Source organism: Lagopus leucura, unplaced genomic scaffold (genome assembly GCF_019238085.1).
Source record: "Lagopus leucura isolate 7727_CA_CO unplaced genomic scaffold, USGS_WTPT01 Super-Scaffold_100012, whole genome shotgun sequence".
Taxonomy (NCBI): Eukaryota; Metazoa; Chordata; class Aves; order Galliformes; family Phasianidae; genus Lagopus; species Lagopus leucura.
In genome coordinates this window covers 10,620,512-10,644,497 of record NW_024962267.1, presented here as the reverse complement: position 1 = coordinate 10,644,497, position 23,986 = coordinate 10,620,512, and the positions used below count along the sequence as shown (strand labels likewise).

General features: G+C 41.1%; 3 protein-coding genes across 15 annotated transcripts in view; 2 read left to right on the top strand and 1 right to left on the bottom strand.

Annotated features, from left to right (window-relative positions):
- FAM126B (family with sequence similarity 126 member B) overlaps nt 1–11,557 on the bottom strand; it is a 54,070-nt gene extending 42,513 nt beyond the window's left edge. For 2 of the 3 annotated variants that reach the window (XM_042874468.1, XM_042874470.1), the window contains exon 1: nt 11,503–11,557. The gene's annotated coding sequence lies outside the window, so the exon portion shown is untranslated. Of the gene's footprint in view, nt 1–2,308; nt 2,389–11,502 lie in introns of those variants that run through there. The other variant, XM_042874469.1, reaches the window with a different exon arrangement.
- A 65-nt stretch (nt 11,558–11,622) lies between these two features.
- On the top strand, nt 11,623–15,311 carry NDUFB3 (NADH:ubiquinone oxidoreductase subunit B3). 3 transcript variants are annotated; one of them, XM_042874487.1, is made up of 3 exons: nt 11,623–11,703; nt 14,529–14,670; nt 15,058–15,311. In XM_042874487.1, the coding sequence occupies exons 2-3, from the start codon at nt 14,531–14,533 to the stop codon at nt 15,212–15,214; spliced, it is 297 nt and encodes a 98-aa protein (XP_042730421.1). In that variant the 5' UTR covers nt 11,623–11,703; nt 14,529–14,530; the 3' UTR covers nt 15,215–15,311. The 3 variants fall into 3 exon arrangements, with proteins under 3 accessions (XP_042730421.1, XP_042730419.1, XP_042730420.1); XM_042874485.1 differs by lacking the exon at nt 11,623–11,703 and adding an exon at nt 11,843–11,947; XM_042874486.1 differs by lacking the exon at nt 11,623–11,703 and adding an exon at nt 11,855–11,947 and having other exon boundaries at nt 14,463–14,670.
- A 2,433-nt stretch (nt 15,312–17,744) lies between these two features.
- CFLAR (CASP8 and FADD like apoptosis regulator) overlaps nt 17,745–23,986 on the top strand; it is a 20,611-nt gene continuing 14,369 nt past the window's right edge. For 5 of the 9 annotated variants that reach the window (XR_006179578.1, XR_006179577.1, XR_006179576.1 and 2 more), the window contains exon 1: nt 22,722–23,153. Coding sequence is in view for 4 of the 9 variants with exons in the window: in XM_042874479.1 (XP_042730413.1) it covers nt 22,858–23,153 (296 nt within the window). In the remaining 5 variants the exon portion in view is untranslated. Of the gene's footprint in view, nt 18,579–20,887; nt 22,508–22,721; nt 23,154–23,986 lie in introns of those variants that run through there. The other 4 variants (XM_042874479.1, XM_042874476.1, XM_042874477.1 and 1 more) reach the window with 4 other exon arrangements.

Below are 23,986 nucleotides of genomic sequence, written 5' to 3'. Positions count from 1 at the left end.
CTTCTACTCATGGCCTGAACAAAATAAAGTTTTTGTTAAATACTGTCCTAATGTACTTCCAGAAGGTAGGAGGTCTTTCAAGATTACTAATAGCTACAGGTTTAACTGAAAAATCCACACAGCTTCATGGGTACCCTTCCTTCTTCTAGTTATGGTTGGTACGGAGGGAGGAATGAATTTTACAACGCTCTACAACTTCATATGTACATTTTCTCATAGTAACTTCTCCCATCCACCCCTCAAAAAAAAAAAAAAAAAAAAAAAAGCAGAAATCCTCACTGAGTACTCCATGTTCTAAACTTAAGCCATTCTTTGCATAACCTCACCCACAGACAGAGAAGCTCTGGGACTTTGTTTGTAATACTAAATGGCTTTCTTGATTAAAACCAGCTTCAAAAGCAGTTAGTAGGACTGTGTTTTTCTTTCCCTCAAGTCTCCTGAGTAAACTTACCTTTGGAAAAAGACCAAAGATGGCCTTAAATGCAAACATGTCACAGAGTTTTACTCCTGCTTTTTCCAACATTAATCAAAAATGAACTTCCTTCAGAAATTCTATTCTGTTCTGAAAGTAGCAATGGGATACTGGTGGAAAGGTTCAACCTCTACAGCCGTACCAATATCCCACAATGTGGGACAACAGAATAACATAGGAGGGGTCACTTTCAGAGCAGCCCTCCTTCATTCACATGAAATACTCAATAAGCACTCAATACATACAAGGCAGGTTTCTTTGTTTTTAGGGTTCGTTTTTGTTTCGTTTTGTTTTTTTAATAATACTAACTATTGCTGACCTTCCATTTTCTTCTTGAAAAAAATTATATTGGCAATACAGCAAACTCAGTTCATTCTCTTCAAATGCATCAGCAAAGAAAGAAATTAATCAGAGCCTGACTTTAATGAAAATCTTTTAAATGTCCCACTGCACTGCTTCCCTATGGATTTGTGCCAACAGCAATCAGGAGTATTTACTGAAACGCAAGCAGCAGGCACTTGAGATTTTTTGTTTCTGCACTTGCGGTGTAAGGAACTGTACTCTTCTAATACCACACCGTGCTTCAGAAAACAAATGCAGATGGTGTTTCAAGGGCAACTTTGACAGAAAGTTTAGGACTGCTGAGGTTGCTGGCACGCAGGCAGCAGACCTGCACAGCATGAAGTAACCTCCTGAAACGTAAGGTTGACCAGCTGCACACACATGGACACCAGCACCAAAAAGAAACCCACACACTGGAAGTGTGACACTTTCAGCATGCAAGAAAACCGTTCTGAATAAAATGCAAACCCAGATCCTGGTACTTGCACTTATCTGCACGTTGGTACTTAAGACGATTATTCAATAATTATTTCTTATCAGTGAGCAGCAGGAGTTTCATACTTAGGGTAGAGAAAGCTCTCATGCTTTTTGCATTACCTGCCAGCTATCCAACTGACGTATTAAGAAGAGTTTCGTAACTGTATTTTAATTATTTTGTTCCCTGATCTGCTCTGCCTATTCTGAATAATTAAAACCAAAAAATAAGATTCTAATTTCAAACATTTTTCAGGCAATAAAAAAGCAAATGCTAATAAAAGCCTTTTTCATTTCTCATAGATGCAAGGCATACGCAAAATTTACTAATTGCAACATTTTGCATTTCAGAAAGCTGAAACGCCTGCATTCATGGAGACAAAAAGATAATCACCACAATCTACGAATCTGTTCAAAGCCCACACACATTGCTAAAGCAGAATTTCCCAATAGTTCACAGAAATAGCAATAACTATTACTAGAATCCTGCGTAAAGCTGGATGATGCAGGAAAAATATTTTTGTCCATCTCAATCTACCCAATGGAATACAAATTTGAAATACCTCAACATTTGCTAAAGATAAAAACTCTCTAAATTGTGATTAAGGTTTCCTCATTAGCACAATAGCATCCTTCATTTAACATCTGTTAACTGCTCTCTCCCACCTCTCACAAGACAAAAATTCCGTATTAAAAGAAGTTAGCAAACACAGCTTCTGACACGTTACAGCGATGGGAGCATCCTGGGTAGAGATGAGCAGTTGACTGTCACACCCACACGTACCTCCAGCAGCCAAACACGGTGCTGCTCCTACAAAATGCTTCACTAAAATGGCACACAGCAGTGCTAGAGTCATTTTTCAGCAGCCGGCAACAAAAGCAGTGTGGCATGCTCACTGACCAACAGATCACTTTCCAGCTTTCTGCAGCAGATTTCAAACCTCAGCTTTTCAGAGGACATAAACATCTAGAGCCATCCCCCTCCCTATATTTCTCTAAACGTCCTCCTGTTTTTCTCACCTCCAATCCAGTGCTTTGGTCTTCAGCATTGACAGCCACTCAGAAAAGAAGGGCACAGACGAAACAGACCCAAACCCACCTTGGCACACTTGGTTAATTAAATGTTGTTAACTAAAGGTGTGTGGGTAGGACAGAGGGCACCCTATGATAATCAGCACAACACTGATTGCCCCATTTCAGCAACAGTGCCAACCAGTGACCCCTAACTCAGCCTGGAATCTGTGCACAAACCTTAACCCGATTAGGAATTTGAGCACAATAGTTGTGAAATCCCATGGTTGCACATTTATTTTTCTGCCAGAGCATCACCAGTTTTATGCAATTAAATACCAAAGTAGCTAGGGAAAAGAAAGTAAAGGTTTATTATTATTATGGAATTGACAGTTTTTTGTTTAGTTGGTTGTCTTCTACATTCTAGACTTTAAATTTGAGCTAGCTTGACAAATTAAAAAACTAGGTATAAAATGGCAACATTTTAACTCCAACTACAACTGAAAACTACTAGTGCAGTCCTTGTAATTTTTCTTCATGTAACCTGTAAAAATTAACTGCTAAAAACCACAGCAGACCTGTAGCTGGGCAAAAGTATTTCACCTATACAAAAGGGTGGGAAAAAGCACTGCTAGGCAAAGAGTTCATGCAGTGACTCCTGGAACACAAGGTATGCATGTGTAATGCTGCTGCCATCTGAATGACTTCAACACCCAGACGTATCCGCGATTCTGTATCAAACACATTTTCCTTTTCCTCTGGCTGAAGTGACTAAGAATCCAACAGTTTTATTTTTGTATGCACAAAGAACGACTGCAGATGTATTTTTCACTACTGATGCAGAAAAAGCAGACTTCAGGTGAGAAGTAGCAGGTCACACAGATTACCATGTGCATCAGTAGTCAACTCAATATCCACACAGAAAGGGGATCTGACGTATTTCTCCAAGCTGTTCTTTGGAGATTTGTGGACTATAGGCTGTGTCTGAGCTGGCTGCACTGCAGCAATCAGATGAGCAGACAGAGCTAACAGCCAGGGCAAACCATTTTCCAAGTTTGATTGTCTCAAGTTCTAACATTGGTTCTGGTGAGAAGATAATGAAAAATCTTGCTTTAGTCCTCACCCATGAAAGAAATCCCCCTAAGAAAAAAAAAAAAAGCCAGGAAGTCTCCTCTTCCCTAGGTAAACAGAAGTTGCTCAAACTGATCTGGTGTTTACAGTTACCTGGGTGAAGGCAAAGCTGAAGAATCGCAGCAGACAAAATGAAATGCAGCAGTGTATAAAACTAAGCAAACAGAAGAGGCAGCAGCCTGCTTCTAGATATCCTGCATGCTGGGAAATGCAAGCCACACTTCTGACTGAAAGGATGCTGTCACAGAACCTCTGTGAAATAAAACAGCCCCGAAATACAGTCATGAACCCTTAACTTAAATTACCTCAGTATTCCAGGTACTTCATTTTTTTCTTTGTTCAACTGAGCCTCCACCCCAGGACTCCCACCCCTACTTGTGTTTCCAAAGGTCACACGGAGCTGTTTCAGATTTTCATGAAGCCACCACTACTCTGGCACAGCAGAGGTTTGTGCTGCTATCTGCTGCAGTTCATTAACATGTGTTCAATTACGAGAACAGCTCACACAAAGCCTGACAACAGCAGCACCACATTCCGTTATCTACCCGAGAAATTACCAGCAGTGTAGTTTAGTAACTTCCAGAAACATAAGGATGTTACTATTTGCAACTATTGCACAGAGGTATCATCGACAAGAGCAGCTTACCACATACCATGCTCTGTCAGTTACACAATTTACTAAACAGAATGGGCACATAATTAACAATCTAGAAGAAGAGTTTGAAGACCAGCAGTTTTGACTCAGACCTGCTCTATGCCAAGAACAAGAAGCAAGCAGCTTCAAGAAAAAAAAGCATTAAAAATGCTCACACGTAAGGAACTACTCATTTTCCCATTGCAGATCTAAACTCTCGCTCTCCTCTGCGCCCATATTTAGCTCATGTCTCTATGCTGTTCCGGCTCAGCTGAATATCTTACAAGGAAAAAAAAAAGCAATGGAAAGTTCTCCACTGTCACATACAGAAAAACAAGAACTTTTGCTAGGATAAAGCCTTCGTCAGATACTTTGATATGTTGACATTTCCATGCAAAAGGACACACTGTTAATAACAGATGCCTCAAAAACTTACTGTGTAATTTCACTCACGTGGTTGGTACCAATCCATTTACATGTCTATCTCACTGCTGTTATTAGCATATGAAGAGTTAGAAATGATATTGACTACTCCTCCCCTTGTAGAAGGGTTCTTCTACAATTCCTGTTGGACAAAGAAAGATTTGTACTATCAAGACTGAGCTCCATCTACAAACACAGGCATTAGTTTTGCCTGCTGAAATTTGGTTTTACAGATTTGTAGCGAAATAAAATACAACAGAAGCCTGGAAAGTTAAGAACGCGACCTTAACCCCATAGAAATAAATGTAAATCTAGCACAGACTTCAGCAGAGGCAGAAGCATAAAGAATTTTCATCTGCAAGACCTGAAAAGCTGCTATCCAAACTCACCAAGAGGTTTGACATCGTTCATTAAGTTACGTGCAAGGTAGAAAGGCCAGCACAGCTATGGCACATTAAATGCTAATCCAGTGCAATACTACTAGCAGCCATCTTTCCAAGGGAGAAGCTCCATGTACAAGAGCACATCAGACATTAAGCCTTCTTCACTATATTCAGTCATTCAATAATTAAAGGAAAAAAAAAAAAAACAACTACACACACAACAAAAGAGAGTATTAATAGCAATTAGAAACCGAGTTAAGGCTTACAAACTCAGCCTTGCACAAACTGTCTTCAAAGGAGTCACTTGTCATAAGCCTGCTTATAACAAAGGTAAATCAAGACAGGAGACACAGGCTAAAAAGAACAAAATAAACCCCAAGTAGTGTAAATCATCCTTGCAGCAACTGATACAGCTGTACATAGCACAGCACAGTGCCCAGCTGCCTACAGAATGAACAGCAGCTCTACCCAGATGCTGCTTTTCTAATTACAAAACACAAATTAACAGAATTGTTTCTTCACATGCAGGAACAACTGATTTTAAATTACTGTTTTCACAACCACCCACTTCCCAAGATTAGTCCAATTCGAGACCAGAAATCCTTCCCACAGGTCTGAATTACACACGCAGAGCCCCTGACCAGTGCTTGCATGCACTTTGTCTCACCTGTCCAAAAAAACAAGCAGGAAGGCACAGGCAAAACTGTCTCAAACATACCTGTCCATGCAGTGCCTTTTTTAATCAAAAGAAACCTGGTGGAACAAATCAACTTAAACCACCTCTGAAACAAAATCTGCTATGCTTATGCTCAGCTCTCCACAAATGAGTGCTTAGGATATCGAGGAGGGTCGCATGAAGAAGAATCCTCACTGAAGAGGATCTTCAGATTTTTTTGTATATCGAGTTTCCAACTCTGCAGTCCAATTCCCAGCAAGAACACAGGCAGACATGCAGGAGGCTGCTCTCCAGCCTCTCCTCAAGCTCAGGGTATGCTCAAAATCAAAGGAGACAGGAGGAGATGGAAAGAGAAAATAAGGAAATAAATTAATCGTGGGTGGGCCGAGAACAGATTTCGCACATATTTCACCTCATTCTCCTTCAACACATCATCACCTCAACTGAATGGCCATGAAAAATGTGAACAGTCATTTAAACCTTAGAGTCCCTCCAGAAAGATATAGAATAATTCCCTCTAGCCTCAACAGTTACCAAGGCATGGCAGAAGAATGGAAGATGACCCTTACTACTACATTTGAAAGTTCATAAACTGCTAAAAAAAGAGAATGGAAATAGAAAAAAAAAAAAATCCCAAATGTTCCAGCATTGCCCTGTATGAATCAGCAAACCACCGTCATGCAGCCTGCACACATGTCCATGTCATACCTCACTGAAATATTTCTCTGGAATAGTAGTGTCTAATATTTAAAGAACTCATGAACCACACACAATACTGATAAAAATGACCTAACTATTTCAATTTACTGAAGAATCACAGTAAAATAAAAGCATAGCAAGAGCAGTCAAATTACTGAGATTACACAGAACACTGACTTGACATTTCTGGACTGCAAATATCAGTGAGCCAACTTGATTGTATGCACATAATATTATTGATAAGCACCCCGTCCTGCAGTAAGACCTTCCAAAATAAGCAGGAAGAGAACATTCCTGGAACTTTAACAGGGCTGAACTGTTGCAAATGCATCCATCAGGACCTCTGCTGAACAGTATTATGCAGCAAGGGGATTTGGCAAGGCCCAATATTCAACTCCGGGAGACAGAAAGACAGACAGACAGACAGACAAGAGAGTTCAGCATTTACAACAGACATTCATCTGACATTTTAGTTCACTACCCCAGTGAGATCTCCTTCCAAATATCTACGGTTCTTTCTTTTCCACTCAGAAGGAAGATCATAAATTGGAAGCGTAACATTCATATTACTCTACAGAACGATACCAAGGGAGCAAACTATGCTAACAGAAGAATGACTAAGGGCCACACTGCAATTCTTCTTACAACACAAAACTTCTATTAATTATTGATAACCTGCAGCACGTGTTGGAACAGTTTGCAAACTGTGCGTTATCTTACCCGGCACCCGATCCTGATCCAGGTTTCTACCTTCTCTTCTCTGTCATACTGTTGCCAATAGAGACCTCTGTTCTACCACGTAACAATATTTTATTTCATCAGAGGTGCCCCTCTGCCTCTCCGGATTCCAAATTTAAAAATAAAAGGTCAGAATTCCATTGGAGAGGGAAAGTCACTCCCAGAAGTATGTCCTCTGATTAAAGTTGCTTTTTTAAAAATAATAATAATTATTATTATAAAACAAAACAACAACAACAAAACTATCTGTCTTATTAGGAAAGGAACAGACAAAAATGCAACTATTTCAACAGTTAATTTTCAGTTAATGACGCAAGCACAAACTCAAAACACTGTCCTGCTATCCAAAGAAACTGAATTTTTCTTATGTTTCAATATGCATCCAGATAAAACTCCTGCAGGGTGGGAGCATTTAAACACTAGGACGTGTCACCCAAAGAGGTTGCGCACCCTCTTCTTCTTCTTCTTTCTCTTTGGAGATACTCAAAAATCTAAGGAACCTGTCCTAGCTGACCCTGTATTGAACAAAGGAGTTGATGTATATGATCTCAAGGCCCCTTCCCACCATAACCATCCAATGATTCCTTTATTTATGGATCAACATTTCTGCCAAATAAGGTGACAGAAGAAAGGGGCAGAAAAAGGTAACAGGTTATTCAGATAATATATGACTGCTACAAATCTTTCCTGAAATCATTTGTCTCTATTTCACCCTTCCTTTACACCCTACCTGAAATGTCTGAACAAGCCTACACAACTCAGAAGCGAATGCTTCCTTGAACGCAAATCTGCATGAAGTTTTATCTATCATAAGGAAATAATTGCAAAGGAAACAGTGAAAAACAGCATTAAATAAGAATTATTCCCTGTAAGTGTACCATTCGTAAATGAAAGTACCTGACAGAAGCAGCAAGTCAAGCTATGACTGATGACGTGCTCAGATCACTTTCTTTGCAAGAGTCACAAGACTTCTACCTAAAAAATAATTCCTATGGCAGGTGGCCTTCGCTAGGAGTCAGCTGGGGAAGCCTCCAGCTTCATTGCCAAACACTAGTTCATAAGTTAATATAAAGGAACAAAATCTAAAGTTACTCTCATGCCCATACCAGTGTTTGACTGAACACATTAGCCTGATTCTGAACTCATATCAGTCTGCTCGGGAAAGAGCCAAGCAGTTCCGTTCCTTCTCCTGCAGAAAACAGGGAGTATCATATGAAGTTCTCAGATAACAAGTTCAGAACAGAACAGAGGAATGACTTATTCACACAACACGAGAAGTCTAGTGGTGCTTGCTGCCAGAACGGTGGTAGATTCCAAAACAATACACGGACTCAAGAGTTTTTAAAAATTCCATACATCCATGGAATAAAAAGCCATACAAAACATCATCCCCACAGAGGGACTGGCAGAGCTGACATAAGGAGTAACCTAATATGCTTCCCTAGAAAAGAGCACAAGAATAGAGCATCTGCTGTCAACTACTGCTTAGCTGTGCAGCACAAGCAGGATTGAAACAATGGTTCTGTCATATACCAGGATCAAAGAGCTTTACTGGGCTTCAGGATAGGATGGCAGATGAGCCCAGCAGTATAGATCTTCCTATGAAAAACGATCTCTGCCAAAAACACAGAAAGGAACAGTGTTGCTCCAGCACACCACTTCTCCTAAATAGAGGTGAAACAGTGGTTTGAGACTGTGATACAACCCATAGAAAATTTAGCTCAAGCACAGCTTGAGAAGATAACTTGCTTCCCCACCTTCCATAGCATTTCTTAGGAAAAAAAAAATAATAATTTCTAATGAAACCTAAGCAGCTTAAGGAAAGATCTTTTCATCATTATTGCAATTAAAACAGGATTGACCATTCAAATGACAACAGGCTTCTAGTGAAGTATAATTAACTACTGACACAAAGCCTGAGAAAGTAACATGCAATTTCAGGACGAAGACATGCAGTGCTTCACTTTAAGTGGCTCAAATATGTATTAAAATAGTAAGCCAAAGCAAAAACAGAAGCACCCTCAAAATTGAGTACTTCAAGTTGTCAGTCTTGCAGCTCTCTAAGCCAGAAAATAATCATGAAGAACATACCACTAAACACAGATCACTGGTACTACTGGTGCACATACGGAAGAACAGTAACAGCAACACATCTGGTAAGTTACGATATATACTGACTAAAATTTCTGGAAACACAGGTTTCTGAATGCTTTCAGGAAAGCCCTGCCACCTTCCTCTAACCTGGTAACCATAAGCAGGAATCCCAACGAACCATAAGTAGCATGGCTAAACACATGTTAATGTAACCGTATCCCAGAATGCTTCATTTTCAGAAATTATCACCACCACGAATAGTACAAAACAAAACAAAAAAAAAAAGCAACTGAATAAACCATAAAGAGCACTGATTATTTTTACACAGAATCCCGATGACCTTCTCTTCCCAAAGGACATGCAGTATGTTCTACACAAGATGAAAACTTCTTGTATTTTAGCTCCTTGTGTATATTATTGTTACAGTCCATTAAAAAAATAAAAAATAAAAAAAAAATAAAAAATTGTAATTCAGCACTTAGTTTCCTTCTCAAAAACAGCAGGCTACAACAAGGCCATAAGGCCACTTAAAATCATCCAGACTTACTTATTTGGTGAAAATACAGCTTCAAAAAAGCTTCCTGTATTACTACAACAACACATCCCCCATATTTGCAATCTTTTATTTTGGAAAGAGAAAAGTCCATGCTGAAATACAAGGCAATTTAGAAAGTAAGATGTTAAGCAACCTCACTGCAGAGCAAACCTATAAAGTGCAAGAAGTTTGTCCTATTAAGAGGTTTCGTGTACTTAGTTCAGCTGTTTCCCCCTACCCTTGTTCAATCCTAACATTTGCAGTGTACTCTTCTGCTACAACTCCATTTGATCACTATGGGTGCCACAGAGTCAATCTTCTGTGATCAGCACTAAACACTGAAGCTGATAGACTCGTAATATCAGTATGGCTTCATAGGTAGATCACCAGGCTATAGTGCAAAGCACCATGAGTTTTTTTATTTTTTTTTTTTAAGCACAAAAAAAAACCCAAGCAAGCAAAATAAAACACAAATCTAGGAGATTATTTTTTTTCCTTCAAAAAAAGGGAACCATCTTGCCTGGTATCTAACATGTTCACAGCTCACTGAAAAAACATATTCTGAGAAGAATATCAGCATTCCACAGCAAACTGATGCTGAACACATATTCTGTAGCCTTCCACCACAATAAGAAACAAGAAATATTTCACAGGTATCAGACAGAACGTAATTATGAGTGAAACAGAAACTGAAAACCTTGGTATTCAACAAATAAAGAATCCATCCCCAATTTCACCTCCCTACTTTACTGAAAAACTAACACGTCTTCTCCCCTCCTGACATAGGATCTAAGAGACTGCCTCACAGGGAAAGACATTCAGTGTTGAAACCAGACAGAGGCAGTCTGGATTAAACAGATGGCACTCTATTTAGAACAATTTCACTGTTAATAACACGATAATGGCACTCTTTCTGGAACGCTTCTCATGATCTCCTAATATCACTGTAAAAGCTTGGAAACTAGAATAAGCTTTCATGAGGCATTAAGAAATCAAGCCTGCAGTCAGTCCCAATGTTCCGCCAGTACCACACTAAAACCAATATTTATTCTTATTCCTATCTGTATATCTGAAATGAATAACCTAGAGTTCGCATTCAGCTACAAAGAAACAGCATTACCACAGCATTAAGAAACGATTTAAGGCCAAGTTACTGAGTGGCTGTCCTTCCAAGTTTCTTTCCAGAGAAATGGTACTACATACTCAGTCTGAAGAACACAGACACACACACACACACACACACAAAAAAAAAAAAAAAAAAAACCCAAACAGCAACACAATCAATGCTCCATAATCATATATCAATGGCATGCAAAACTCCAAGCTCCAGGGTCGAGCACTCAATAGAAGAAAGGAGCAGCTTCACAAGAGAAGCAGGTCTTGAGAAAACCTTTAACTTTCAGTCACCTTTCAGCTCAGCTGCAGGATTTCACACCATCTCCCCACCTCTCCTACGGAAACACACAGCAGTGCTCTCTCAGGACGCACCCGCTGACGGCCCCCCAGCTCAGCCTAGCGGGCCGCTTCAGCTCTCCCTCCCCCGACGAAAGCAGCCCCGGGGGCAGGCGGCGGCCGGGCCGGGGGCGGCCGGGCCCGAGGCTTACATAAGCGCGGGGTGCGGGGACGCTGTCGCCCATCGGGTGCCTGGAAGCCGCCGCCTGAGAGGAAAAGGAGGCCGAGAGGAGGCTCCGCGCCTCAACGAGAGGCAGCTGCGGTTCGCGCCCCCGCACACGGAGACACTGCGGGCGTCCGTTCTCGCAAGAGCCGACGGGCAACAGCCGTACCAGGAGAGGAGAGAAGGAAGCAGGAGAGAGACCTCGCTGCAGCTCCTATCCAAGCCTCACCGTCCCACAGTACTGGCGCGCATCCTTCCCGCCAACACCCCCTCACCCTTTCCTCCAGCGCCGCTGCCGCCACCTCCAGCTGCTGCCAGCCCGCAGCCCAACAACGCGCCCGCCCATTGGGCCGTTCCCGCCCTAACAAGCCCCACGCCGATTGGCTCCTCCAATCGTCCGCTTCCTCGTCCTTAGATCATCCCCCCTCACCCGCGCTCGGGCCGGTGGTGCTGTCGCGTGCTCGTGAGCTGCCTCGGTGAATCTCCGCGGCGGCAGCACTGCGGGAACCGGGGGTCTGAGAGAAGCCTCAGAGTTTCCACCTGCATGTGGCGTTGGGAGGGAGGGAGGGAGGGAGGGGGGGAGGGGGGGAGGGGGAACAAAGCGGAACAGAAGCTACGCGGAACGCTCGTGTCCAGCCGCGCTTCCTTTAGCGGCTCCGTCCGCCGACTTCCGCTTCCGGGCAGCCGCGGTGTCCTGGCGGAGGGTCGCGGAGCGGGCAGGTACTAAGCGCCTGGAGCGGGGAGTGCGGGGAGGAGGCAGGCCCAGCCCACTCAGTCGGGGAGAGCGGGGCTGCCCTGCGCCGTGCCCTGCTGTGCCGCCCGCCCCGTCGCGTTCCGTTAGGCCGCCATTTGCACCGACCCTGGGCCGCGGCCCTTCTCGGGGCAGAGGGCATCCGGCTATGCCGCACTGCGGCTCGCTGCCGGTGCGTGGGGCAGTGGGGGGCTGCTCGTAACCCTGCCGGTGGGGAGGGAAATACTGATAGGAGAGCAAGGTCGTGGATTTGCGTGGCAAGGTTATAGACAGACAGATGGTTGTTTTTGTTTTGTTTTGTTTTGGTTTTTTTTGGTGCGTGTTCCTTTTTAAAACTTATTTATTTGTTTATTTGAGGAGCAGGTGTTTTTCAGGTAATAACAGTGTTAGTTATCTTGTTCAGGTATGTTCCTCCCTCCCTTTGGGCCCCCACAGCCAAGGCTCATACAGAGCTGCAGGCTTTGAAGCTGTCACCTTGGCACGGTTTCATTGCAGACAATTCTCCTACAAACTAGGGCATGAAGGGCTGCTCTTTGCTACCAGATACATGCTCAAATGGGAAACTCATGTTGAAAGAAGTCTTACTACACTGCGGAAATAAAGATTTTTAAAGCAGTTGCTGAACAAAACTGTAATTACACTAGAAATAAGCAAAACAAACAGAGGCTGTAGTGTTGTACAGAGTTGGTTTTTTCAGAGGCAACCCTGGAGAATGGTCTGGAGAAGGAGAGGCCCAGGGGAGACCTTTGCGCTCCCTACAGCTGCCTGAAGGGAAGCTGTGCTGAGGTGGGGGTCAGCCTCTTCTCCCATGTAAGTAGTGGTAGGACTAGAGGGAATGGCCTTCAGTTGTGCCAGGGGAGATTCAGGTTGGGGATTAGGAAATGCTTCTCTGAGAGAGCAGTCAGGCCCTGCAATGGGCTGCAGGGAGGTGGTGGAGTCACTGACCCTGGAGGTGTTGAAAAGATGTTTAGATGTTGTACATGTTGGACATGGTTTAATGGGCAATATTGGAGATAAGTGGATGGTTGGACTTTTCCAACCTTGGTGATTCTACAACCCTAAAACCTCTTAATGTTCAACACAATTCCAAATGTAGTAGTACCTGCATCCAGTAGAATAATTTTAAGGACTTTAAACTTACTGCATCCTGAAATTTTAGAACTTATGTTTTAAAACATTATTAGTGACAGCAAGAAATAGCAGCTCTTTAGGCAAATACCAAAACAAAAAAAACCTCTTGCCTACTGTTTAAAGAAAATGACCCATTTTCTTACAGCATAAATGAAGGTAATGCTTTAAGAAATGTGTTTTTTAACGGCTTCCAGCTTATTTGCCTTGTACAAGGAAACAAGATTGCTTTGTCAGAGAGAAGTTTAGCTGATTATCCTTCTGCTGGATGTATTACAATTTTATGAGTCAATGATATAATGCTCACCTATAAAGTGTCCAATGCTATTATGGATGCTTTAAAGCTAGTTATTTTGCCATTTTTAATATGTTTGTATGTGCATTAATGTTTTTAACAGGCTACCATTCCATAAGAATTTTAACATCTAACATAATGCACTACTCTTTTATATTTACATTTAGATTATCCTCTGTTGTTTTTCTTTTTAATTTGATAGTAAACTGTGGAGAGTAAACGTAGGTTCAGTTAAATTGGGTAATTCACAGGTTTTCACGTCTTTGAATTCCAGTTATTTGAGGGTGCTGGTTTAAGCATAATAATATTCAATAAAGGTGTGTACATAGGTCACTAACTTGAGATTACTTTTTTTACATTGTATAAGTGACTTGTAGTTGTGAAGTTGTCTCTACTTCTCAAGCCACATCACTATTTTCAAATTCTAAATATGCAATTAGGGATATTTTACTGGCTTAAGATGAGGAAAAACTTGTAATGTGGTTTCTTAGTTGGCATATTAAAAAAAAAAAACAAAACCTACAGTGTGGAGTATTTAAACTATTAATCAAAGATATTTGTGTAACACTATGATATCAAACCTGGGTGAATTATTATTTTAGTTTCCTGCGTCGTGTGATTTTCTGTTGTTTAATAACACAGATTCTTCTGTTCCTGGGCAATGTTTGTGTTATGTTAATGCTGTGTATTTCAAGGTCTGTGTTAATGGTCTTTTTTTATTAGCAAAAATTCCATTTCTTTTTTTGTTCCATAGATAAGATAATGTTATTATTTCTTTGGAAATAGTTTTATGTGGAGACTCTTGCCTTTAGACATATGGCACGTTAAAGTAAGCATGTATGATTTCAGACCAAATACCAACTGTTGTTATATATGGGAAAATAATTTAAAAATCTAGCACAGTTTGCTTCTTTATCACCAGCTTCTGAAATGCAGTATAAAGTCTCCCAGTACTTTTTTCAAAGGTGCACTGATCAGAAAGCAGAAGAATGCTTTGTGTGCAACATTACTGTTTTGGAGTACTTTTTGTAACCACCTTGCTCTTCCTGTACTGGTTATAGGTACAGCCGAGCGTTTGGAGAATAAGCTGATGCTCCCTGAGAACTGAAATTCATCTTTGGTTGTAGGTATGGGGCATGGAGGTGAACATGGCCATGGCCATGGCCGAACAGAACTGCCCGACTACAGGCAGTGGAAGATAGAGGGTACTCCACTTGAGGAGGTCCAAAGGAGGTTGGCCAAACGGGGTCTCAGGGATCCATGGGCTCGGTAAGTGCAGGAGCTTCAAAAGTAGTATTGATATGTTGCTTAACATAGTTCTCCCCCCCCCCCCCCCCCCATTATGAACTATATGAACTTTGCTCAAGTACTCTTCAATCATGGTTTCAGAGTAAAATCAGAAGATGTAAGAATTGTGTAACTAGTTTAGGAAGTGAGTCTGATACTACATTAGTGTTACTTGCATCTCCTGTAAACTGTACTGGTATGAAGACTTAAGAGCTGCTACAGTTACTTGAATGCCTACATGATAGAAATGTAACCATCTCACTGCATATCCAGAAAAAAACTCAACATTTTTCCGAAGACCTTTTGCCATGTTTATCACACTGGCTCCATTGATCCTGTTTTATTCTTTTGGTTTTCTTTTCCTTTTAGTAATGAAGCCTGGAGGTACATGGGTGGCTATGCAAAACCTGCCACTTTAACAGAAGTCTTTACCAGGGGACTCAAGTGGGGATTTGCAGCTTTTGTCGTTGCTCTTGGCATTGAGTATGCCCTGTTTCCCCCGAAGAAGAATGGAGGACATCACTGAAGATCAAATATAACAGTTCTTTTCACTACTAAAATGTACAAAAGCCTGCTGCCCACTGTGCTTATAATGTGCATATTAAAGTCTATCACAGGTAAAAGCGTGTTGCCTTGCTTCTATTACACTTTTGTAAAAGGATCGAGAAGCCAGAGCTATTTCCCTGACTTCGGTCTAGGGAAGGAAAACAAGGAATATATATACTCTTGGGCTTGCTGTACCATCTTTTAAAGGGAAACAGCCCCGCTCTTTCAAATCCTGCCAACATCCTACTGAATGAAATTGAGAAAGTGTGATGCTTTTGAGCAAAAAATTCTATTTTACTCCTTACAGATTTAATAGCTGTTATTTGCAGGTAAGGGATCCTGCAGTAGTTATTTTTTAAAAGTATAACTTATCCACTTTTGTCTTTCAGTAAGAAAAAAATGCTACCTTAAAGCTTTAAAAAGTATCCAAAACTGCCTAGAAGTGTGTGAAAATACCAAACCTTTTGCTTAATCATATTGAATACACTAACTTACAGATACTGTGCACCAACATAATCTGTTCTTTGTAACATCCAGAAATTAAAACTCATGTTTCTACCACATTTACTAAGCAAAGTAGTGTACATTTCATTCAGCAATAGCTGTACCTTATCTTAGTATGACCTCCAATACACTTGAGTGTAAATAAACTGAAAATAGAGAACAGTTGTTTTTTTCTGGTATACAATTCCAGTTATAATTTTGCATTAATACGGCTTTCTTATACTATTTTTTAAATATATTATTTCTCTTTGCATTATTCTTCCTAGAGCGCTTTTTGGATGCCTGGGGTGAGGACACATAGTAAAAAAAAGAGCCTTTGCAGAGCTAGGAATTAGCACTGTCTGGATATCCTATTTTATATCTTTGTTATGCCCTTAGTAAGGAAAAAAAAAGGCAGTTATACTAAGTTTTCAATTCAGATAATAGGGTACCTATCACTAAAAAGAAAGCAAAACTGATGCTACACACCAGTAGATAATTATACAGTGTACATCCACTGTGAATAAAGTGGAAAGTTTTTTGGGGTAGCCATGTCACAGATGCAGGTTTATTAAAATAAAATTGAAGCTCCTACCAAATGGCTTAAAAGTGTCTTTAAAACATATATGTACACAACATTTTAAAGTGGAATTACAATGGGCCTTTATTTTTAGAGCCAGTAACCATCTGTTGATGTGAGAGGGCAGCAGTAGAGTTCAGTGGAGCTTTACATCTCTGCATGACATTGCTCAAAGCTCTGTTCATAGGGCACACAACAGCTTTACTGAACTCCTTTTTTTGCCTAAAGTCTTTTTGAAACATCTCCACACAGTTCAATCAGTCTGTGAAAAGGCAAATCAAGAACATACTGTGTGAAATCCACTGCACCAAGAATTTCCATGTTGTCCCTTAGGTACTCCCAAAAAGCATACACATTTGCAAAAGCTAATGCTCACTTTTGTCTCCCTCTATATCGGCCTAAGACTAAACTGTTAAATTTCTACTGAACAACAACCTAAAATTCAGTTAACTATTAAGAGCCAGCATTACATGTGCTATCAGTGAATCTTAGCTTCGGATGCACATTTCTCATTTCAGCTGTGCCCATACTTGATGCGTGTGCCCACACACTGCCTCCCAGCCATCCTGCCACACTGCATAATGCTTCTGGAAACTCTAAGCAATAGTTGCTCTTGGTTTTAGTTTCTTGTTGGTAAAGCTTGTTTTCATACTAGTCTACAGGTTCACATTTTATTGGTCTCTGTTCTATGTTGAATGCTTGAGTCTGAAGTGAGGTTGCTGCAAGTCCCTTGGGATAAATCTTTCAAACCATCAGTCCTGCCACTTCATTGACTATTACAAGCAAATGAACCTTTAAAGGTCCCTTCCAACTCAACTGATTCTACTCTGATTTACAGCAGCTGAAGAGATACATTTTTCTTTTCCTATCACTAGCAGATGGAAGCACACTTAGAAGTTACAGTAAGCACATTTTCAGAATGCATAACATTGGTGTGCTGCTTAGTTTAATTGGGCAGAAAGATTGTAAAATACAAAGAAACAAACTAACGTGTTCTTCAGTACCTTTTTTTAAGGGACCATTTGGTTTATCGAGAGTTTATCATAGACAACCACAATTTTACATAGGCATATTAGGCACATCAGCTGTCAAGCTGGACTAGCTTCAGTACAGTTCCTGAATTTATGAATCACCGTGGGATCATTGAGGGACAGAATAGCCAGGCAGCATTTCGGCCTCACCCCTTAGCTGCTGCCTTGATTTACAACGAACATATTTTGTCAACATTGTGCAATATAAAAATATTATACAGGACAACTCCTATGACAGATACGAAATAAAAGTCTTTATCATACACTAAGCTTTCCTGAGAGCGCAGTCCTACCTGCCAGCCTCACGGTCGAAGAACCACGAAGGTAAATCTCCATCACCGGAGATTTACCAGGAGCCGGTAGCCATGCCGCGCGCGGCGGCCGGCGGGAGGCGCCGCGTCCTCTCGTAAAGCCGCGCCGCCATCTTGGGTGAGTTTGCGCAGTTCGGTTCGCTCTCCTGAAGGAGATGACGGAACCAGAAGCGTAGTTCTTGCCTCGCCTCGCTCGGAAATACCCAACAGCCGGAGTCACGATAAACCGTAAGAGCTGACGAACGTGGCGCGGCAGAGAATAACGGAGGGTAAGGCAACCAAGAGCACCGCCCTCGTCCCTCAGCGAGAGGGATCTCGACCTTGCACAGCGACTGCTGCTACCCACGCGCAGGGGCGGCTGAGGTCTCCAGCAGCCTTGGGAAGTATGAGGGAAAAGCACTTAAGTCACTCTCTGAAACACAGAAGGGCGTCCCTCACCGCCCTGCTCGAAGCCTCGCCCGTTCCCACGCCGGACCCGGCCACGCTGCTGTAGACGATACCTTCCCGGCGGGCTCGGGTGCGTTATACCTCCCGCTCTTCCTTTCCCCGTGTCTGCTTTCCGCACACCCTGCGCGCTCCGAGAGCGGACCCTGCCCGGCCCGGCCCGGCTGTCCGGGAGCGGGCCGAACTGAGCCGGATGTGGGTGCGCGGCTGCCCGCACTGCCGGGGAGACGTGAAACCCGACACTGCCTTCTCTGGCGGGGTTTGCCTCGGAGATTTGGAGAGCCCTTTCGCTTGGTTTTTCCGTGTGTGATTTAAAGTGACTAGTGAGAAAGTGGAGTGGAAGTCTACGTAAACTCCTTGGAGTAAAAGCGAACTTTACTTGTTTTGATGCGAAAAACTGGGGTTCTGGCCATCTTTAAATGGCAGTTCGTGTGGTCGCTGGTAACGTACGTGGGAAGTTACTCAAGCCTGGCAGAGGAACAAGAAGCGTGAAAGGTCCTTTCTGAGACTTCTGCTTTCCCTGCCCGTTCTTTTACAGGGAAATTTGAAAGCTGGGAAGCACGCTGAGTAATTTTTAATGCTGAACAAAGTCATATCACAGATCTGAAATGCAAGGGGCTTCTGCATGAGCTCATCATGTGAAGGAAACAAAGAGCACTTTCCAAATAACTACGGCACTGATGTTATATCCTGTTTTTGCTGCTGCAGAAACAGTTACGAAATGTTAAAGAAACAAATGCTGTCCAAAATGACAGGCTTTGCTTAGACCTAGTTTAGAGCGTGAAATGTTTCTTCGTCTCTTTTGAAAGGCTTTTTTAATGCAAGGCTTGAGATACGACCATATCCTGATTAGTACAGCATTCTATTTGCCTTGCTAATCACACAGACATTTGAATGTTGCACAACGTCTGCATTGCAGTCATAGGAGCAAAGGTTTCGGCATGGTGTTAAGTATCAAAGAGTAAAATTGTTTGAACCTTGTACAGACTCCTCTTGTTAATGCTGACGGGGAGTTACGATAGCCTTGCGTGTGCTTGTGTGTGAACTTCTAGTATGCTGTTACTTGCTGCATAAAAAAAGGTGTCCTTGATTTTGGTTCTATGCTGTATGGACTGTTCACAGCGTGAAAAAGCTCAAAAATAGGAGTATGATGAAGTTAGCATCAGAGAAACTGATTAATGTAGTGGTGGGTTTCTGTCTGCTTCTTTGGTGTGAAATGGAAATGACTTGTGCTTTTAGGAGTAAATATGCTTGCTTATACTCTCAGATGTTTATTCTAAAAAATAAAAATCTTTTGGACTTTGTTGGCACAGTCACAGGTCAGCCTAGGCTTAGGCAAATAGAATTGTCAGAAAGGTAGTTTCCCATGCAGTAGGTGAGAAATTAACCGGTAGGTGTCAAATCAGCTTTAAAATCTTACGTTTTTTCAGGGAAGCTTGAAAGTTAATGAAGACCAGAAATTAGTATTCAGGTGCTCTTTGATCTTAACCTCCTTGAGTTTTTCTCTCAGCCTTTTTAGGAGACAAGATGACTGATGAGTCCTAGAATTTATGGTTTTATTTCTGGAGATACTACAAGTATTAGAATAACCCCTTTTCTGAGAAAATTTGGAGTGATTGTGAACTAAAATAGCCAGACTTACAGAAAACTGCCCCCTCCGTGGCTTGTTTTCCCTTACTGTGCCTGGGGGTTTCCTAGCTCTTTTAACAGAAGGAAGGAAAATTATTTTTGTGCTCTGTGTAGGCCATGTCTTTCATTTACCACCCCTAAATGTGACCTTTCAGTGTCAGTGGTGATGTCAGACTTGAGCTATTTGAAATAATTAACCATCTTCCTGTTCCAGAAGCTTTGCATTGAAATATTTTCTTATTTAACACTGCACTGAACAGAAAAATTCTCAGTATTTTGTTGTGGTAATGCTGGCAAATCACATGTGCACAAGAGCACACAACCTGCTGGGGCAGCTTTAACTCTGATGACTATGAACTTTTGTTTTCTGTGTTGAGAAGATATACTGGTTTTTTCTCAACTCATGTTTTTGGATGTAAAGATAAAAATGCTGTTTCAGATACTGAAGATCTTCATGTTGCTCTTAGTCGTTGCCCACTGAGAACCCTCAGGGAGGGAGTGCATTTAAGTCACACATTTCACTTCCTCAAGTGCTTTTGAAAATCCTGGCTGTAAGTACCTGGGGGTGCTTTCCTATGGGAGCATTTTCTGTCTCCCCCTTCTGGAATAAATTCCGTCTCACAAAAAAGTTTGTTTTTCTGTGAGACATCTCACAAATAATACTTGATGCTAGTTTGGAAATCAGAAGTTAACAGCAAAAATGCTTTTCCTCTGATAGGACACTGCACAGTACAGATTACAGTTCATGGGAGTGGAATTCCTGCTTATGGATCCTGGCTCCATTCCTTCCGGTCACTCAGGTGCATTCCATTGCATTGCACTGAGTGCACCTGACCTTCCCTGGGTTGGCCTTGCCTTCCACCAGGTGCTCAATCACTGCTTCAGGCCATGACTTAGCATTTCCACTATAGCTGTGCTTCTCCAGTTGTACCAAGCAGACCCTTGTGTGAAACAGCATGTTCAGAAGTACATTCATTTTGTCTTCACAGTTCATTTTTGTTGGAAACACTTTTCAGCTTGTTCCCAAATGATGTGATGTGAAGAAGAACACTGTGCCTGTCTCTTTTGGGTTCTGAAGAACAGAACTGTATCTGAGTGCTGCTTTTTCCTGGTTCTGTGCTGTAGCAGGAGTACCATAATCATGCACCATCTCTATGTGCTTAGAAGTATGTGTTGAACGCACGTGGTATGTGGTACGTGTAGAGCTGACTGTTTAGGAGACTGATAAGCAAAGGTTATCCACAGCCTTGTTACTGTCAGGTGCTTTTGAATACTCCGTGCTACTGAAAATGTGCTTAAGTGGTCTTGATGACATTTTGAGTTTTGCAAATGCATTTGGTCTCATTTGCATGGTGGTACAGAAGTGTAGGAGTTTCTAAGCTAAGTAATACTTGGCTCTTCTAATGTGGTGAATTTATGATACTTTACAACAGAAACTTCTGTTTTGTTTCTGAAGGTGGCACCTTGGGGTCATAGCAGCTGCTTGTGTTAAAATCCCCTAGTAGTTTAGTCATGTTACCAGAAAGATTATTATTCTTATTTTTTTTTTCTTTTTTTTTTTTTTGTTCTTTAAATAGTGATGTCTTTTCCTGCTGTTGTGGTTGTCATAAAGTATAGGAAAAATCCACTGCAGTCTTTGACTCCATAGAAAATATGGTTCACAAGGGTAGCTGTCGATAAAAAGAGACTTTGCCACAGGAACTTGAATTTGATTTCCTCTTTTTGTGAGTAGTAGATCTTAGCCTATGGTTTACTCTGATCCAACTCTTACAATTCTCTGTGTAAAGTCAGTTAAGTGTATAGAATTATTTTTCATTTAAACAGCTCTGAAATGATAATTGATTTTCAAAAAAAGCTTTTAGATGAGTTCTCCTTAGTTGCTGAGCACACAGACATAGTATGTGTTGTTGAATGTGACTTCCAGGGCTGAAACTGATTTTAAAAAAATGTTACCCTGATCTTACAGTGTTACTACGTATTAGTCTTTGATGCTCTATTGGGTTTTGTTTTACAGTGTGGTTTACACAAAACCATATGCAGTGTATTAACTGAACTGCTTGTAAGGGCTAAGATTTGTCTTCAGATTGCTTATTTCATCTTTCCCAGTGTACGTAATGGGGATCAGAGAGGGACAGATAGAATTTCCATAGTGGCAACGGAAATTGATCATAGCACCCTAGTTACTTTGTTAATCGTGAGGGTTTTTTTTCTTTCTAGTTTTGAATTCTTTCAGTTTTCAGTATGGGTATCACGTGAAAAAAGAGGTGGTCTGTGGCTTATCTGTGCCTTCAGAGTTAACTACTTGGCATATTGAAGGTTGGAATTTTTTCTTTTGAGCGGTTCTTTGACCGTGGAGAGTGTGGGGGAGGAACCCTTCAAACCCTGGTAACTCAGTGGAATCACTTAAAGTGGTGCTAATAAATAAGGCAATCTACACGTTCCTGAATTTGAAGGTAACTAATATGTAAAAATAACTACGTTGTTTTGGTTTTTTTAAACTTTGAAATGGATACCTGGTAAGTGTTTCTGTATTTAGTTTGTTGTTGTTTTCACTGTTTTGTCTACAGTGTGTGGTTACACTATCTCTTAAATCTCAAAATGCTTCCTTTAAAATGTCTTCAGACATTTGGGCAGGAGACTGAGTGGTGGGTTGCTGGAAAGAGATCAGGGCTTTAGACTTCAATTGCAGTGGAACTTAATCTCTTATTACCAGAAACCCTTGAAATACAGACTTCTTATCAGCGAGCTGATGACTCTTGTTTCACTTCCTATGGAATTCACAGGCTTGTATTAAGGTAATTTTACTTTAAAAGAACTTCCATTTTTTTCTGATCAGTATGACCTACCAAAGATTTCTTGTTCTGTAATGAACATCTGGGAGAACCCCTTCAGAACAGGAGGTCCATGTAAACTAAGTTGGCATTTTAGTTATAAGGGAGGTATGACAAATGGGAGAGTTAGCTGTGATCTTGTGCAGTAGATTTAGAACCTATTATTCCTCTTCCACAGAATTCCTTACGTCGAAATGGATATAGTTACAACTGAAGGCCAGAGACGTGCTGTAGCAGATACAGACTTCATGTCATGTTGGCCTCCTGTTTAAAAGAAGGAAGGCTGGCAGTTTTAAAGGGACACCGAGAAAGTGATGACCAAGTGCCAAGTACCAGCTGTCCTTATTCACCAGATTGAAGAAGAATTGGATAAAGAAGAAGATGAGATGATGATTTTCCTGTGCCGAGACCTTGCCCCTGACTTGGCTACTGCTGGCCTTAGAGAGCTTTTGGTGGCTTTGAATGACAGGGATAAACTATCTCTTCTTGGTTTGTCTGAGCTGTTGTACAGAGTTAAGAGGTTTGATTTGCTGAGGAGGATCTTGAAGACTGAGAAGACAACAGTGGAAGCTAACCTTAGCAGGAATCCCAGACTTGTCCCTGATTACAGGTATCTATTTCAGAAATGTTTTGTGTTTTCTTCAAAATATGTGTTTTCTTTGTTTAATTTTTAAATTGTTTGTTTAATTTGTCTTGAGAGTGAAAGAAAAACAGAAAAGAATATCATGCAAGAGTTACAGTGAAAAGATTGTCAAGTTTAATCCCTAAAATAAACCTTAATGACTTCTTGACGGTCAGGGCATTGGAAGCATCTATCTTCAAAGAGTTTGTTCATCTTAATTTATTAAAACTGTGATGATTGTGTAGTTCTATATTAGCAGATAGAAATGATGTTTTATAGAAGTATCATTAATTAGATAGATTGTCTTTTCTTGCTTGCTTTGGGCACATAGCCTCATTGTAGCTTTTCTCCGGTGACCTATCTCTTACTGCTCTTTTTTCTTTAGCTTTAAGAAGCTTAAATTAAGAGAACAGAGTGATCTTCCCTAAGGGATTTCAGAAATAAGTGCATACAATCATAAGGAAGGTTTTCCTGTGGTGACGTGTCCCTGAAATAAAAACCCTATCACTATTAGGTTAAAAGTCAAAGGTGTGTTATACTGTCTTGTATTCTTTCTCTTAATCTGTACTGAAATATTAAGGAAACTATTTCTCCAGCAGTCAGTCTGAAGAAATACTGGTGCTGACAAGCATGATGAGGTATTTTGTAATTGGATATTAGAGCAGAGTAGTTGTGTGTGTGTGTTTGTTGTTGTTGTTTCTTTATGTTGTTGAACTGGGAATGTTGTGTGAAGACTGGAATGTGGGAAAAATTGGGTAGTTGAACAACGGTAGTATCTTGCTAAAAACCAGTCCTTTAAAAATGCCTCAATTTTATTTCAG

Coding starts and splice junctions, on each gene's coding strand:
- NDUFB3 (XM_042874487.1), top strand. CDS start 14,531: ATGGGGCATGGAGGTGAACATGGCCATGGCCATGGCCGAACAGAACTG. Junction 14,671..15,057: donor CTCAGGGATCCATGGGCTCG/GTAAGTGCAGGA, acceptor TTTTCCTTTTAG/TAATGAAGCCTGGAGGTACA.